The following is a 16999-nucleotide window of genomic DNA, read 5'->3' on the forward strand; positions in this document are numbered from 1 at the left end:
ATTTTGTGGAAATTCAATTAAGTAATGGCTCCAGTCTTGCAGAGCAGCATAAGTGTTGGTCAGTCATTTTAGCCTACCCCATTATTACCTGAGAAGTTGCACCAGCTCTGAACAGACATGCCAACTATCCTCAGCACCTGACCTCTAGTTGAGGATGGCAAGGCACCAACAAGCAATCTACAAGCACATTCGCAACACTGTGCTTGTAGAAGCTATTTTCAGGACACCCATCGCGTGACATAGTATAAAATGGGCATACACAACTTGACACAGATGGCCCTAACCTCAAACTGGTTAACTGGATCTTCCTGCATGACAACGGTAACTCTCAGAGGACAGCATGTAGTTAGCATAGATTAGGAAACCCAGTAGATGAACACCCGTTAGAAAATGGAGCACAGTGCCGTGGGGACAAAATAAGAACAAAGCTGCAGAGAGGGATAGGCTTGATAGTCTTACTTTACACAATAGATGGGTCACACCCTCTGAATATGCTATTCTTTACCTGTAAATGACAAGCCCCTGTCCTGAAGTACAGACGGGTAACAAATGTAAGATTAAAATTTGTTAAGGTGTTTCTTACCTCACTTTCCCAGGAAAGAACTAGTATATTATGCATATTTTCTGTTGTGCAAATCAGATCAATGCAGCATGGCATTGACTTAGGTTTCTGGAACTCTACTGGAGTGTTCATGTGATGAAGGTGGTCACTAACTTAGTATTAATTTGCAGTGACCTCCCTCAAACCTTAGATGGAGGCATTGTCCCTTTAGAGTCTATGAGGACGAGTTGACCTAAACCATGTCAGACAAATACCCCACAGCATAAAGCTATACAGTATATGCCCAGACTTAACATGATAGGATGTTAATGTGCCATGCAAATATGTACTGCAATGGGAGCATCTGCATTTCATATGTTTTCCCACCCATTTATTCAGGTCTTGCCTTTAATTAATCGCCCATGTGTTACCTGTACAAAGTCCTTAATTCTGTGTATTGAACTTTCAATGTTCCAGACGCATTATCAAAAATGCTAAACATGAATATAAAAGCAAATCCTTTTGGCAACAGATGGAAGTGTATGTACTGTAGTGTACGTGTACGTGTTCAAATTGATGCGGGGCAGCCTTCACTGGATCACACATCTGTCATAGGTTTGCTCAGCAGCGGTGCAGTCCTTGTCCTCGGCCTCCTCGGTGGCCGAGGAGGCCTTTTGTTCCTCACAGCTTCCAGTGCTGTCTCTGTCCAACACGTGTTGCAGTAACTCTTTGCTCTCACTAGAGGGCATGTTGTAGTAGAAGTACTGGGGTGCCATCTGAATGAACCTGGAATGACAACACATGATAATGTACTGTATAGAAGAACTCAAGTAAAAGTATCAATACTGCAATGTAGAAATAATCTGTTACAAGTAAAATGCCAGTCAAAATGTACTTGAGTAAAAGTACAAAAGTATTGGCATCAAAATGTATTTTAAGTACCGAAAGTCAAAGTACTCATTGTGCTGAATGCCCTATTCCACAAGTTTGAAATGTATAAAAATGTGTTGAAAATAGCAGATCTACAAGCTTGCAAAGCATCGCATGGCCAAACTATAAAAAGGGCTGAATTGATCAAAATCTACAAAGTAACTAAAGTTTTCCAAAAATTATAGTGGAGTAAAATGGTAAATGGTGCATTTATATAGTGCCTTTATCCAAGGCGCTTTACATAGATTGTGCATTACGGACCGGCCACATTACGGTCCGGCCGTTCCGGGAATGAAACCAGGGACTCGCTGTCAGGCATATGATACACGCCCTAGCCACTCAGCTATCGGTTCACCCCCCCCACCCAATAATTAGACCAAAATCCAATAGGCTAAAAAGAAAAACAAAGAATGAATGAACATGAATTCGAACGTCCTTAATATTGAAAATAACATATCGTTACAAACTCAAAGCAAAACGTGAGCTTGTAGATCCACTATAATCGCCAAAGATATTCTGTGTAAATGGAGTAAAGTAGGGAGCCTAATATAGACCCCTGGGGGACACCGGTCAACTAAGTGTATATAGTGTTGAAGTGGTTAAGTGTGATCAAATGACCCAATAAGAACAACATAGCTACAGTTACAGTCTATACTGTTTACTTACGTTTCGGGGGATATTTCGGTGACGGTTCTTATGCAGTTGTTCTCCGACAGGGTATATTCATGGAATACAACCCACTCGGGCAGTGCCAGCTTGTGTGCTCGGTTGCCATAGCAGGAGAACGGGTGAACCTGCGCCATGTGCTTGTGCGTCAGCATGAAGTAATTCCCCGATCCGTCCACGTCTCGAGCAATCTACCAAGAGGCAAATACTGTGGTTAAGTGTGAGAAACGTATCTCCATTATTATGTAAACTTATGTAAACTGACTGGCACCGTATTTCTTTAAGAGGTCCGTGTCATGTGAGTGTCATTCATGCAAGCCACATTGAGTTTTATGTGAATGCAGTGAAATATTTTATTGCCGCATTTTATGAACCCATTTTGGGGCGGGAACCCATTTTGATATTAGCATCATGTCGTGCTTTAGCTATTGAAAAATAGCAGATGTACAAGCTCATAGCGTGCCACCTGCTATTTTTGAAAAATCGAAGAGTGACTGACACAGAAGACATTTAACACTTCACCCTACTCCCTTTCGGACATTGTCAAGAGTATTTTCTCTTTCGTTTCAGTGTTTTTTTTATTTATGTATTTGACTTCAAATAATGTTCGAAATAAACTCATTCATTCATTCATTCATTTTTAGAATCTGATCTCAGGTCAGAATGAAAACTGTCTGGATGTGGAAGACATTTTTTGAATCTGATCTCAGGTCAGAATGGGTTCAGGCTTTGAAACCACACATACTTGCATGAAGAACCCGGCCAACAGAGCTCTCTTGGTGCTGTCGGTGTTGGACTTTGTGCCAAAGGATGGCTCAGAGATTGGGAGCTCAATCCGTTTCAGGATGTCGGTCAACTCGGACCGAATGGCATCGGCTGTCTTGAGGGCGCTGTGGTTGAGGAAACGGTCCCGACACCATTTCTCATCAGCCGAGTCTGTGAAAACAGCACATTACAAAGAAGGTCAATCGAGTTCCGAGTTTCCGACATTTGAGGTTTTCATTTAATACATTTAACGATACAACCTCTTTAACAACATACTCATACACTCATACTCTGTAGTACATAGTTTCTGCCTAGTTTCATGGAATTTCTCCATACCACATATATTAGATCAAAGTTAATTTTCCTGAATTCTTAATTTTGTTAGTTTCAGTTTATGAATATCGACAGGGGCTGTTGAATTGTCCATTTATCTAGCCCCATGGTATGACTACTTATAATGGTAATACCACGTTTTGTGACCTAGCCAGAATCAAATATAACCTACAGTCCAGTGGATTTCATCACAGTGTAAAACATTCGAGAACCACAAGAGTAAGGATGCATCACTGTCATTGCATCACACAGTATCAGTATTGCATCATTTCAGCTCTTTTAATTACACCGTAGCGATCCGTTTGACGGCTGCAACTTACGTGGCTCTCTTTGGCTTTGCTTGAAGGCATTGTAGATGTTTATGAGGGTGAAATGATCGCCGTCAGGGTGCTGGAACTTTCTGTGACACTGGACCGCTTCATGGGCCATGCCAGCAGGTGGCTCCACAAAGCAGCTTGGCGCTAAAACAGCAGAAATCAATCAGTATTGTTAAGGCAAGCTACACTGATCAATCTGCTTTATTGAGTCATTGTCCATATGGTGAAGCTAAAATGAGGCATGTGGCAAATTATGTACAGTATTCCAAATGTCATGTCCATACACACCTGAGAGCATGGCGGCGATGGTCAGCATCTCACTTACACATTCAAACTCACAGGACGCCAGCAGAGCTTTGGCCATCTGCGGGTCCAGCGGGAACTCAGAGATGATAATTCCAATCTCGGACAAGTTGCCGTCGTTATCTAAAGCCGCGAGGTAATCCAGCTCTTCCAAAGCCTGCATGAGACCCTCGGGATCTGAGCAAATACAACAGTAAATAGTGTTAACATGTACAAGGCATCAGTACCAACATAAACAGATTATGTGGCAATGCATTTTATTTTTATTTATTTTTTAGATATTTCTTTGCGGCTTACGCCTTTTATTGATTTTTGAAGGGACAGACAGTAGGCTGACAGGAAACGGGAGAGAGATGGGGGATGACATGCAGTAAAGGCCGTGTCGGGTCCGGGAGTCGAACCCGCGGCACACTGCGACTGGATTACCAGTCCGGTGCCCAGACCGTTACGCTACGGCCTGGGCGGCAATGCATTTTAACCATGTCCCTGGTTATGTCATATTAGGTGAAAATAGCCAAACAGTCGGAAATAATTTGACTAGTTAAACAGACTGAGAAACTATCTTCCACAAAAAAACATAATACACTCCCTTACCCAAAGCATGTTCTGTGCATGACTGGCTACTATAAGCAAACATTCAGTGAAAACATACTAGATCTACCAGCTCACAACGTATCGAAAACTTTGCAAGCTTGTACAGAGGATCAGCTATTTTTAGCTAAAACATTTGGTGTAGAGGGAAAGAAGGAGTGGGCGAATCATACAACCCTGGAGGAACCTGATCAATGGGAGTATACAGCGTGGTACATTTTACATCCTACTACGCAAGTACAAAAAGGCAGAACGCAATATATGAGCAGCAGCAGAATATGAGCAGCATATTTGGCCCGTACACTTACTCTTCATTGTGCCAGGGTTGCCAATGTTCTAACGAGACAGACTGTGTAATCATTAATGAGCTGGCCTCTTTCCTCCGTTCTGTTCTCTGCCCAGGCTCATGGTAGGTCAGAGCACAGACAATGGTTGGTGACAGGACCCCGTCAGCTCAGCTAAAGCACGCCTGACTGGGCTCAAAGAGTTGCAGTAGCATTGAACACATGCAGATCCATCTTCTGAACTGCACTACTTCCACAGGCCCAAAACAGCACCACAGTCAACCACAGACACGATCTACACCAGCAGGTCCAGCCGTCTTCTGGGAATCCAATTCCGAAGTCACCTGGTTTGAACCCCTCTCCTCCTGGCATCGCGTCCACGTGTCACTGAGCAACACACTGAACGCCTGACTGCTCCTGATGATGAGCAGGTTGGTTGCCTTACATGGCTGCATCCATTGTCAGTGTGTGAAATGTGGATGATGGGTGCTATAAATGCAGACTATATATATATATATACACACCGCTGACAAGGTCTTGTGTTTTATGCCAGGACTGAGCAGCAGCCTGTGGGAACAATTTGCCTTGAACACACTTTCCATTGAAAAGGCTCTGTGCATAACTGTTTCACGACAGTGGCATACCCATTTCCAGTTATCTTTGCTTGAATGGTGAAGCAGCAGATTTAAAATGGAAACACGTTAGGACTCGTTTCTGAATTAAATCTGCGGCTGCACCAGCAACTTTGCCACCTTTTTGGGAAACTGGAACTACATTTATGCATAGAGCCCACATTCCGATCACTTATGTTCACAGCCTCTCACCTGGCCTGTCGATGAAATCACAGTGTCTCAGGCCGGCTATCTCCATCCTCTTGAGGAAGAGGGCTGTGGACGTAATGTTGGAACCCAGGATCTGAGGCGGGTTCTCCGCAAGAAGCTGTCTCTCCTCGGGATATAAACAGAAACATTTACCTGTGGGAAAACACAACAAAGGGGCTAAGTCTAATGGGGAAACGGTGGAGTGGTTTCATATGGACGTAATTGACATCTGGGAAGCAAACAGCTCTGGAACACAGTCAGTGCCCTTAATGGCTGATTGAGATCAGCTGCACTTCACTAATGTGAATCACCTACTGTAATCTCAGTGTTGTAGGCGAGCAGACAGATTGTCAAATATTGTTGCATCTCCTAGTAATCAGGCGGGTGTGCTGCAGCAGCACAATGTTGCTTCAATCAGTACTCAGAGCATTGGTATATTGGCAATCATTTTACAGTTTTACGTGCTTATTTATGAGGTAAAAACATAAACTTTGATTGATTAAGAACATCTCCCCTGCTCCTCAGCTTCACGAATCATCATTGGTGTACTAAACCTGTTGGTCCAGAGAGCTGCTTGCGGATGTCTGCTTGGCACCTACTAATAGGCTGAAGTACTTCTGAGTTAGCCCTTATCCTTGGGTTATACACCTACAGTAATAGAAACAAACACACATTTCATATCATATACTGTAACAATCACATATTATAATATTATTGTACTTTAAAACACTTTAACGAATAACAAAGTAATACATTCCAGCACAACAACAACTTACAGATCTTTTCTCGACTCCTGTGTCAATGACGAAGCTGATGGAGTCCACAGCCCATAACATGCTACCTCCCTGTCGGGCTGAGAGGAAGACCCTTCGGGACTTTCTGGGTCCGGGTTCACCATAAGGAGGTAGCAGCTCTCCTTGCCCTGTGCACAGGGCCACGGGTACCATCTGACCCAGTTCAGCCCCCAGTCTGGTGCCTTCTCGCTGCAGGATGCTGTGGGCACACTCTACCTCCTGTAGACAAGGGTAGAGGGGGATGGGACTTATTGTAGGCCCGAGCGCTGTGAGCACTTTCATGACTATGTGCACCACTTCAATACGAGACAGGCAAATCATTTACAATATCATCTCCCAAAGTTCCGTACTGGTCTGTGTCAGTTCTCCATCAGATACAGGGGGGCCCAGCTATGGAACACCTACAGCAATCTCATCAAATTCTACTTCATTAAAACAATCCAAACATAAGTTTAGGACCCACTTAATTGACCAGATCACTTAATTATATTTCTTTGTATAATCTATTATTTTCTATAATCATGTAAATAACCAAAAGTTCTAATCATGTTCTTGTTGTGTTTTTGTTTTGTTGTTTTGTTCATGTTTTATATACTGCAATCAAGTTTTCTGGATATTCAATATCTCATGTACAATGTTTCATTATAATTTATATAGGTAGAGGCCTCGTATAAGCCCCTTGGGATTTTTTGCCTCAGCCTAGCACTTTACCCTTCTTATATTTATATGTTCACTGTGTTGTTTTTATACTGTGTATATTTGTAAATAAATACAAATACTAGCCCTAAAACATGACCAGCTTTTTGCACTTTTTCCCCACGGGTACAGGCTTTAGTTCCGACATACTATTGATCCGAAACCTCAATCCCTAACCATAACCGCAAGCACGGGAGCAGCGCAAGTCGGACCATCGCATCGCATCGCATGTCCCCGCGCTTCGGACCTTTGGTGTGTCGGAAAAGCGTGTGCACCCCAGCCCTTACATCTACATAAACGGTCAGATTAAAAATATAAAGTACTCACCCCAGGGCCACAGTACCCGTATCTTCCATATTGTTCAATATAAAGCATTTTAATCCGATCACATCCGATAATTATTTTGCCATATGCTTTCAACTACGCACTCCTACCCCTATGTTGGGAGATGTACTGCACTCTGATACATTATAACTGTATGAGACAATGGAGGAAGTCGCTCTGGATAATAATAATAAATAAATAAAAGTATGCTAAACGGCAGAATTTTAAAGTGTAAATCTAAATCTCAACTGATTTTTAAGCTAGTTTTCTGCTGAATGTTGATGCTCCAAGTTCTACGTGGTCTTTTTGTTCTATTGATTGTCTATCTCTTGTTCTATTCAGTCATAAAACAACCTGTTTAACTTGCAAAGATTTGCCAAAATAAATAAATCATTGAAACTGCTGACATTGCAGCCCTATCGACAAACTTCCAGGGTCTGAACTCACTGCTCTGCAGAGAGAGAGAGAGAGACAACGGCCACCTAAACATAGGCTGTCGTTGTCATTGTAACAGAGTCCGCTGTCAAACATGATCAGTAAAAACAGTTGAGTGGGTGGGGGAAACTAGGTGCCATTCTGGGTGGATGGACAGGAGAGACTACATTATGTACAAATTGAGCCTGGGCGGCAGTGGCTCATGGGTAGAGTGGCCAGTAGAACGGCCCAGATGGGTACCGTGAGGTTCCCAGTTCGATCCCGGGCTTCCCCAGAGTCAAAGGGCTCCATTTTCGTCACCGCTAAACCCCTTATCCCTAAACGTCTTTGCCTTTTTTACTATTTGTAAAAACATTTTTGAATAGTTCAACTAGCCAATCTACATTGACAGCTTGTAGACTGGCCATTTTAACTATTCAAAAATGTTTTATAATAGTAAAAAAAAAAGGCTAAGAAGTTTAGGGATAAGGGTTTTAGCAGTGACGGAAATAGAGCCCAAAGTGTCCTTGAGCAGGTTGGTGTCTTGCATGGTTTCACCCGACATTTGTGCGTGAATGTAATGCACATCTATGTAAAGCACTTTTAAAGTAAACTTTAAAAGCGCTATATAAATGCACCATTTACAAGACTTAACAACACAGAGACTGTAATTGACAATCTATTGTCAATTACAGTCTGAGTCCATACAGAAAGTTTTCCACTTACATTTGATTCAATTCATTTTCATTAAGTTCAAATCTTGGAAACTTGTCAATATAGCTGCAATTCACTCCAATCAAGTCGTAAACACAAGCATGCACCAAAACTCAATTCCGACATAAGGAACACCCCACCAATCGTTTTTTGCTTTGTCGTTGTGGAGTATTGTGTGTCCATTAATGAGAGGAGACATATTAGATAGACAGACTGCATTTATATAACACCTGTCTCCAAAGCGCTTTACAAAGTAATTCCCATTCACACACACTTTCCCACACCGAGGGTGGCAAAAACCATGCAAGGCAGGCATCAACATGCAACCGGATAGGAGTTTCACCAAGATGACGTCCATGCAGAGGTTCATGTCATGCCATCATCCCCAATTCTCCTCCCCGCTGAACAGCTACTCTCTGACCAACCAGTACTAATACAGCAAGGATAACACAGTCATCTGCCCAAGAAAAACGCACCAACCAATCATTAACCATATGAACCCTAGCGCTCCTTATTCTGGGGGCGAGAATATCTGATGTAGAGCGGGGCAAATATACCCCTGGAGGACACTGGTCAACAGAGTATGTCTAAGGTTTAAGTGTAACAACCAAAAAGACATGGAATCTCCCAAATTAATACAATTAAAACAAATAAAAACATAACTCCTTAAGACCACCTCACCTGGGCAGAGGCCAGGAACACGGCGATATCTCCCTCCTCTTTGGTGCGATGGATCTCCAGCACCAGCCTCAGCGCCGAGTAGAAGTAGTCCTTTTGGCTGCTGCTGCTGTAGACCACCTCCGCGGGGCGCGGGGTCTCCAGGTGGATGACCACGGGGGCGCTCCCGTAGTGGCTCAGCAGCTTGCCGGTCATGGGCGGGGCGGTCAGCACCACGGCCCGGAGCTCGGGCCTCTGGAGCAGGATGTCTTTGAGCAGACCCAGCAGGACGTCCGTGCTGACCGTCCTCTCGTGGGCCTGGTCGATGACCACGACCCCGTAGCGCTCCAGCAGGGGGTCAGACATCATCTCCCTGAGCAGCATGTCATCGGTGCAGTACCTGAATGACAGCGCCAGGGGAAGAAGAATCATGGTGAAAATGAAAAGTAGTACAAAATGACATGCTGTAAATAATATGATGCAATGCGGTTATTGTATCAGATTAGATTACCGAATATTATAATCTGGTGATATTAATAAAAAGCATGGCTTTTGCACACCTACAGGCGACAGGTGCGTAGGAGAGGGTAAGGTGCCCGACAATGAAAAAGGACAACCCGCACACTGTCTTCAACTGCAGTGAAAAAACTATAATAGGGAAGCAGCAACGTTTCGGCCTATGCGGCCTTCATCAGGCTACCTTTTGTATCTTTACATAAAGACAGTGTGCGGGTGTTTGTTCTTTTTCAATATGGTGCTATTAAAAGCAGAAAAACATGAAAATCACAATAAAATCGGTCTATATCGTTTAGTAGAGGTAGACTACATTTCCTGCTGCACCAAATAGAATCTTTTGCATTGCCATCCAGATGTAGAATTTCCAGGAAAATGCACCCCCACCAAACACAATATGAAGCACCTGTTCAAGAAGTGATATCTTATCTCAAGCTGTGGTCGTGCTACATAGATAGCATCTCATTCGATCTGGCCTAACCGTCTTTTACCTGACAGCTTCCCACACTGATATTCAAAAAATATCTAATCTATTTGCACTTGTACTGTGCAAATATCCCATCAACAACAGAAGGGGACACAAATATTATTATTACATGTATTATTATTACAGGTGTGTGATTACGCTTGTTGTGACAGCTGACTTCCGTTTCATTCTCCGAAAGGTGACGACGAACGAGTACACTTAAAACTCTTCACAGGAAACACGTGAAGCAGCTACACTCGCTTGTGGTCAGCTCTGACACGTTGCTCCGCTGGACTAGCCTGGCGTAGCCATATTGTACGTACAGTATATCTGCCTGGGGTCATTTGCATTGCAAAAGGCAGATAAGTCTGGCTATACGCGAGGCAACCGCTGAACAGCAAGCCACACACAGACCTCAAGACGGTGTCTGAGGAGCAGCAGGTCTGCTGCGGGATGGTGTAGCCCACTTCGTGGCCTATGTTGACGTCCATCTCGTCGGCCACCCGCAGGGCTAGGTTCACGACCTCCTGCCTGTGGATGTGGGTGCACACCACCACGCCGTGCTGGTACTGGGCTGAGAGGCAGAACTCGGCACACCACTGGGGGATCTGGAAGGGTCGAGATTCAACACTTTATTATTTATTGTCACGACCGCTCAGCGTCGCCTGGAATTTTGGGGGAACATATTACGCAGAGACATTACAGCAAGCCACATGCAGTCACTACATCAAAAAAAACAAAAAAACATTTGACATTCTATAACAGTTACAGCACCAATATGGTTAAAAGTAAGAAGGCAGATGGTGAATCTCTCATTAACACAGTGGTAGTGAGACTAATGAGTTAAACAAGCTTATGTATGTATTCTAATCCCATCTGAGAGAGAGAGAGAGAGAGAGAGAGAGAGAGAGAGAGAGAGAGAGAGAGAGAGAGAGACCCTTTAACAAAGCCTTTATTTAATCTTTTGTGTACACTCACATATTCTTCAGGACATTTCTAGAAATGTCATGCTTTGGGTACTCACAATATTAAAACCCATGTTTTTTTTGTTTTTTTCTCTTAGAGAGATAAAACCAGTGATTCTTGCTCAATGCCACACACACACACACACGTCATCAGTAGCCTCGTAGAAGAAACACCAGCATTATTATCTGTACACAGTCACACCACAACAACTTAGAAATCCATGGAGGGGATCGGGTCAGGATGGTGTCAGCAGTAGCTATGGGAAGAGTACATAATAAACACCGTAACAAACAGCAACAGTATTATGGTATTATCCCCTCCATAATGCACAAATTGCTTTGGCAGCATGTAGTGGCTCCTGTGAATCGGGGCTTAACGGTGGGAGGTCCCCTAACACCCCATGCTGCCAGGAGCTTTTGTGCCTGTTATGCACAGACACAGGCCTGATGTAGCCTGGCTGGTCAGCCACATGGACAGTAGCCTGCCCTACAGGAGGCTTTGTGCCTGCTATGCACAGACACAGGCCTGATGTAGCCTGGCTGGTCAGCCACATGGACAGTAGCCTGGCTGGTCAGCCACATGGAGGACAGTAGCCTGCCCTACACAACAGCATATCTGCTGAGCTGGGCAGCTTGTTCACACAGGCATATATATACCTGCCTGCCCCACACTCTCTCTCTCTCTCTCTCTCTCTCTCTCTCTCTCTCTCTCTCTCTCTCTCTCTCTGGGGAGATATGTGTAAAAGAAATCCTTCCTTCTAATCTAAAGTCCTTCTGTTATGTTAAGTATATGAACTGAACAAATCTGCGCCGTTCTCAATAAAGTAGTATGTAAGTAATAGCATGGCAAAGTCACAGTTTACAAGCTCGTCATGTCACTCAAGCAAAGTGATTGATCTGTGTCTGTCGGTATGTCTGTCTGTCTATAGCCCTCACTTGCCCCACAGCAGGGCTCTGGCTCCCAAATGACAAAAGGTAACACCCTCCCCCCACATGTTGCTGGGCCCTACAGTATATAGGCCTGTGGTCATTGTAAACAGTGCTGGACAAGTCACAGCACATTCAGCACAGCACACACACTTTTATTGTGGTAGCTAAAACTCTGCCTCAGATAGAGGTACACTAGTGTTATAATATAACAAGGGATGCTGCTAGCAAGAATAGACCTCATTGTATATGGAATCAATTGTACAGCTGGATGAGTGTATTAATGTGGACTCACAATGCAATTATCATCCAAATTAATATATGCAATGTTAGTTTGTCTCCAATCTAAAACATAAGGAACTTAACAAGGAAGATGGTTGTTGGTTGGTGATAGGCTAGCCTCGGAAACCAAGACGTTTTATTTCCTGGAAGAAAGAAAGTGATAGGCCTACTACAAGGAGTTTGCCCTATTCCCATTGGCATTCCCATTGGCCCAGATCTGAAAACAAAATAGCTGCATGTAATATCAGATTCCATGTCGCTATGTTTAGAGCATAGACTGTAGTTTAGAGACTGCCAAGTTTCACTACATGTAAAGTATCCAACAGCGTTGCTCAAGAGGTACTAAACTGCAGAATAGTTGTGAATAAGTAACTTAAACTTACAATAAATCACAACTGGGTCAATTATAACTTCCTGGGAGAAAAGACAACTTGTGATCTGCATGTGCACATTGACAAAGAAAACTCACTTGTGTACTTTCCCCAGTGTTTACTGCTCCAGACACAACAACGAGTCGATTGTTCACCAATGCGTCCATGAACTGGCACCTGACTTTCCATACTGGCAACGTTTGCCTCTCTTTCAGCAGCTTGTAGTAACGCGACGAAAAGGGCAGTCCGTCGAATTTATTTAATTCGAGGTCATCCCCGAACGCAAACGCCTGATCGTCCAGAGGAACTCCTGCCGCTGCTGCATCATCGTCTTCAGGGTGAATGTCGTCTCCATCTATTAATTGATTGTCTCCTGACATGACGTCTGTCATGCTGATGATGGCACAAAAAGTCCGGAGCGCCGCGGCAACAGTTGTGTTGACAAGAACGATTCATTGATAAAACTCCACTCTCCTCTTCCACTGCCGATGCTGAGTGATCCGGAACATAATACTATCACTCTCTCGATCACCAACGTTTGAAAGTAGCCTAAAAATATATTGTTTCCTTTCGTGTGTTCTGTTAAAACTTTCTTTAAAATAAATAGTTTAGAGGTAGTGGTGGTAGTCCTGTCCGGTTTGCGCTCTGGTGAATCCCAGATTCCCAGTAGCCCACCCCCACAGCTTTCTGTGCGTAATTGTAATCAGCGTGGCTACTGGCTACACACACCGACACACCCACGTGTTGATTTGCATACCGCTGTTATCATACATTACAATATACTATAATACGCCCATAATCCTCCGGTAGGCGGTAGCCTAACTGAATTAGTGCATTAAAAGTACAAATAAAATACGTACAGTTTGGAGTGCAGCATGTTTTGTTTTTTGTCACTTTGTGGTTTGTGCTGCTCTATGAGCTATACAGTAGCTTAATTTTGAGCATCTCTGGCACTGATAAGTTTTAAAGTTTCATCAGCACTAGTCTTGTGGTCTTTGGTTTGCCCAAGCTGAAAGCTTTTTGCTTTGTTTCTGATGTGAATTTATTAAAATTGTAGGTCTGTTGCAGATGATTCCTATAGGATCTAAACAATTTAAATCTAAAATAATTCTGTCCTGATAGTTTGAGGGAGCATTGAGCATTCATTCTATGATGTCAAATGTCAATACAGCTCCAGATAATTAGCTTTTCCAGTCTGTCTGTGATGACTCGGGTGAGTTTATGTCCATTTTAGTGTTTCTGTAACCTAATGCGCTCAATTGGAAATAAAGGTGTCCTTTTCCTTCACAGGTCTCAAAGTTGCTAATTAAGCCTCTGTTCCATTCTGCTCAGTCAGGGTGCTGGTATTGTGCATTATCCCCATTGTTTGTTAGGGTAGGGGGTTTCCAAATGGCCCCTTATGGGTGTCTGTGTACAATTAGATACATAATAATATAATAATAATAGGTAGCCTACATAAAGATCATTGTTGGTTCCTTTTTTACACTCCACAGGGGTCCTTAAAATGAAAAATCTTGAGAACTACTGTGCTACTAAATGGAACGGAGCCTTAAAGCTGCACTATGTGCTGTAACTTTCCTCCTGGTGAATCATGACCATAAAACCTTAGATTCTGTGGAAAAAAAAGAAAACTGCTAAAGAAAGGGTATTTATTAAATATACACATATTTCTTTTCACAGAATCAAAGGTTTTATGTTTCTTTCTGATACACCAGGATCCTGGATGGCTCTATTATTTTTGTAAATCTCTATGGGGAAAATACATTTTCTTTCAGTGTAACCAGAAAAACTGCTATAGAATACATTTTTTCTCCCCTTTTTCTAAATGGCTTAAAATGTTCACGCTGTTAACCACTTAGATCCTCAATACTTAGTAGTAGTCTTGCCCAAGGATACTTCGACATGTAGACAGGAGCCAGGATTTGAACGCCGACCAACAGATCTTTCGACGACCTGATCTACCTCCTGAGCCACAGCCACCCAGTTCATTGGAGTGGCGTGTATCTTATGGAGGCTGCCATTTTGAGCTCCAACATGGCGGAGGCATGGCACACTGCCACCCAAAGTGACTACTGGTCAATCACAGCACGTCTTTTCCGGGATTTGGAAGTGATTCTGACATTCCCGGCAAAGACGCGCTCTGATTGGCCTGTAGTGGCTTTGATTGGCAGCATGCTGTGCATCCGCCATATTGGAGCTCAATATGGCAGCCGCCATACGATACACATGCCACAGAGCCCCATGTCCCGCCGGGGACATGGGGCGTGTTCTCTCCTCTGCGTCATCACCGCCCATACCCTAGGTGGGGTTGGCGAAAGGGCCTTTCTGTGTGGAATGTGCATGTTCGTCCTCCCTGTGTCCCCGACTCCCCTAGGGTAGGTACCCTCACAAAAAACATGCAGTAACCATGGTCTCTATACCTGTTGTTCCTACCGAGGAAACTCCCCACTGCCTGTCAGGTGATAAGAAGCGGCCTAAAGGATGCATGAGCTCAGGTCGGGGCTCTCCCCAGGTTGGCAGAGGGAGAGTAGCGCCCAGGATTACAGTTTAGGGCAATTGGCAATTTGGCACCGGGTGAAAAGTTCATCTACTTGAGCTTCTGCTTCAGAAAGTCTTTGGACTTTGGAAAATAGCGGTCAGTCACCACACTCATAGTCAAAACATCAAAGGCTTAACTACAATGATGCAAGACAATAAAATCGTTAAATGACACTAATAAAGAACATACCGTACACTACTTCCTTTCCAAAATGGGGTAGTTGACACATGTATGCGTAATTCTAGACTGAGTGACACAGCAAAAACTATTAGCCTTGGCCCGGGCTGTCCTAGTGCCCGGGAACCTATAAGCTGGTAAGCCTGACAAGCGTGTTGCGGGTTCGAGTCCGAACGACCGTTCCTGCTTCCCCCTTCTCTCTCCTCATTTCCTGTCAAACCTATACTCTATATCTATCAATAAAGGCAAAGCCCCAAAAATACCTTAAAAATAATAATAATATGGCCTGGGCCGTGGCTCAGCGGTCCAGGCACCTTGGCCGGTAGCCCAAGTCTGGCAGTGCGCTGCGGGTTCGACTTTACTGCATGTCACTCCCCCATCTCTTTCCCCCATTTCCTGTCAGCCTACTGTCTGTCCCTCTATAAAAAATATAAAATAAATGCGGAAGCCGCAAAAAAAACATAAAAAAAAAAATAATAATATTAATAGCCTAGTAAGGAAAGGAGTCTTATTTGAATACTATTTGAATATGGTCGTCGGACTAATTTAAATAAAATGTGGATGCTATTGAGGGTCGGGTATGGTGTTTGCAAGAAGACCATAGTTCTTTCAAGCCAGTTTATATCCTATACTGTAGGTGTTTAATTGAGCGCTTTGGTGTCAGATATCAAGTGGGTCATCTCTCCACTCTTTACAATGGGAGCGTACTCACATAGCCTGCAGCAGGGCTTCAGTTCTTGTAATAGGATGACTTACTGTAATATCATATTGGGTCTCTCCATCCTTTTCAAGTGGAACTTTTTAATGTAGCTATGACTTCATCCTATCACCAGGAGTTCCTGTTACACACAAACACGCGCGCACACACACACAGTCACACACACACACGCACGCGCACACGCACACACACACTATTATATTTATACTGCCGAATATTTGCCATGATGCCACCTGCTCTCAGATGTTTTAAAAACATGGAACTGGTAAAAACATGGAACTGGCTGAAGTGGCTGTGCATCGTGGAAAATATTCTCCGGTGTGGCCCTGTGCCGGTAGACCTCATCTTGGAGCTATATAGGTGGAGCTTAATTTCCATCCACCAGCTGTCTAAAAACCCGGAAAAAGAAGCTGTGCACAGCTTCTTCTGTCCACGGCTGCTGACCGTTTTGCGCTTAGGTGTGGAAACAGTGTATCTGTGTCAAAGCGCACATCCATCTAACTTGTCCGTCCCTGCAGCTTCCCTTAAATAGGAGTGGATCCTACCATGCACAGGAAACAATCAATTAGAAACCTGTCTTCTCCATAAATACTTTAAATATAAATAGTAAATACTTCCATAAATAACGCCTTGTATAAAAGTAACCTATACATTCCTAAATAATGCGTTACAATTAAACAAATATAAATAAGCCTGAAAATTCAATGACAAGCAAAGCATAAGAAGAAACACCCCTCTCCTGCATAGCACTTGTCTTAGCCCCTTCCTGCTCAAGGGAAATGCCACCAGCAGTGCAGGAGAGACAATTTGCAAACAATCAGTGAACATTTAAATACCACCAGTTTAAAACATTAGTCCTTTCATGTTATAGAGAGCAGTTTCTGTGTTTGT

The 16999-nt window shown here is 43.5% G+C and overlaps 1 protein-coding gene across 1 annotated transcript; it reads right to left on the bottom strand.

The window, feature by feature from the left end:
- Positions 1-102: 102 nt before the first annotated feature.
- dhx32a (DEAH (Asp-Glu-Ala-His) box polypeptide 32a) lies at positions 103-13298 on the bottom strand. Its single transcript, XM_083787777.1, has 11 exons — positions 12773-13298; positions 10544-10737; positions 9175-9550; positions 6328-6564; positions 6106-6199; positions 5555-5704; positions 3841-4032; positions 3556-3696; positions 2883-3073; positions 2138-2328; positions 103-1327 (listed from the first exon to the last, which is right to left on the bottom strand). The coding sequence occupies exons 1-11, from the start codon at positions 13064-13066 to the stop codon at positions 1132-1134; spliced, it is 2256 nt and encodes a 751-aa protein (XP_083643903.1). The 5' UTR covers positions 13067-13298; the 3' UTR covers positions 103-1131.
- Positions 13299-16999: the final 3701 nt, after the last annotated feature.

This window comes from Protomyctophum parallelum, assembly GCF_964188405.1.
Source record: "Protomyctophum parallelum genome assembly, chromosome: 17".
Classification (NCBI taxonomy): domain Eukaryota; kingdom Metazoa; phylum Chordata; class Actinopteri; order Myctophiformes; family Myctophidae; genus Protomyctophum; species Protomyctophum parallelum.

Coding starts and splice junctions, on each gene's coding strand:
- dhx32a (XM_083787777.1), bottom strand. CDS start 13,066: ATGACAGACGTCATGTCAGGAGACAATCAATTAATAGATGGAGACGAC. Junction 5,705..6,105: donor GCAGCTCTCTGGACCAACAG/GTTTAGTACACC, acceptor GTTTTCCCACAG/GTAAATGTTTCTGTTTATAT. Junction 2,329..2,882: donor TGGCCGGGTTCTTCATGCAA/GTATGTGTGGTT, acceptor GCCTCTTGGTAG/ATTGCTCGAGACGTGGACGG.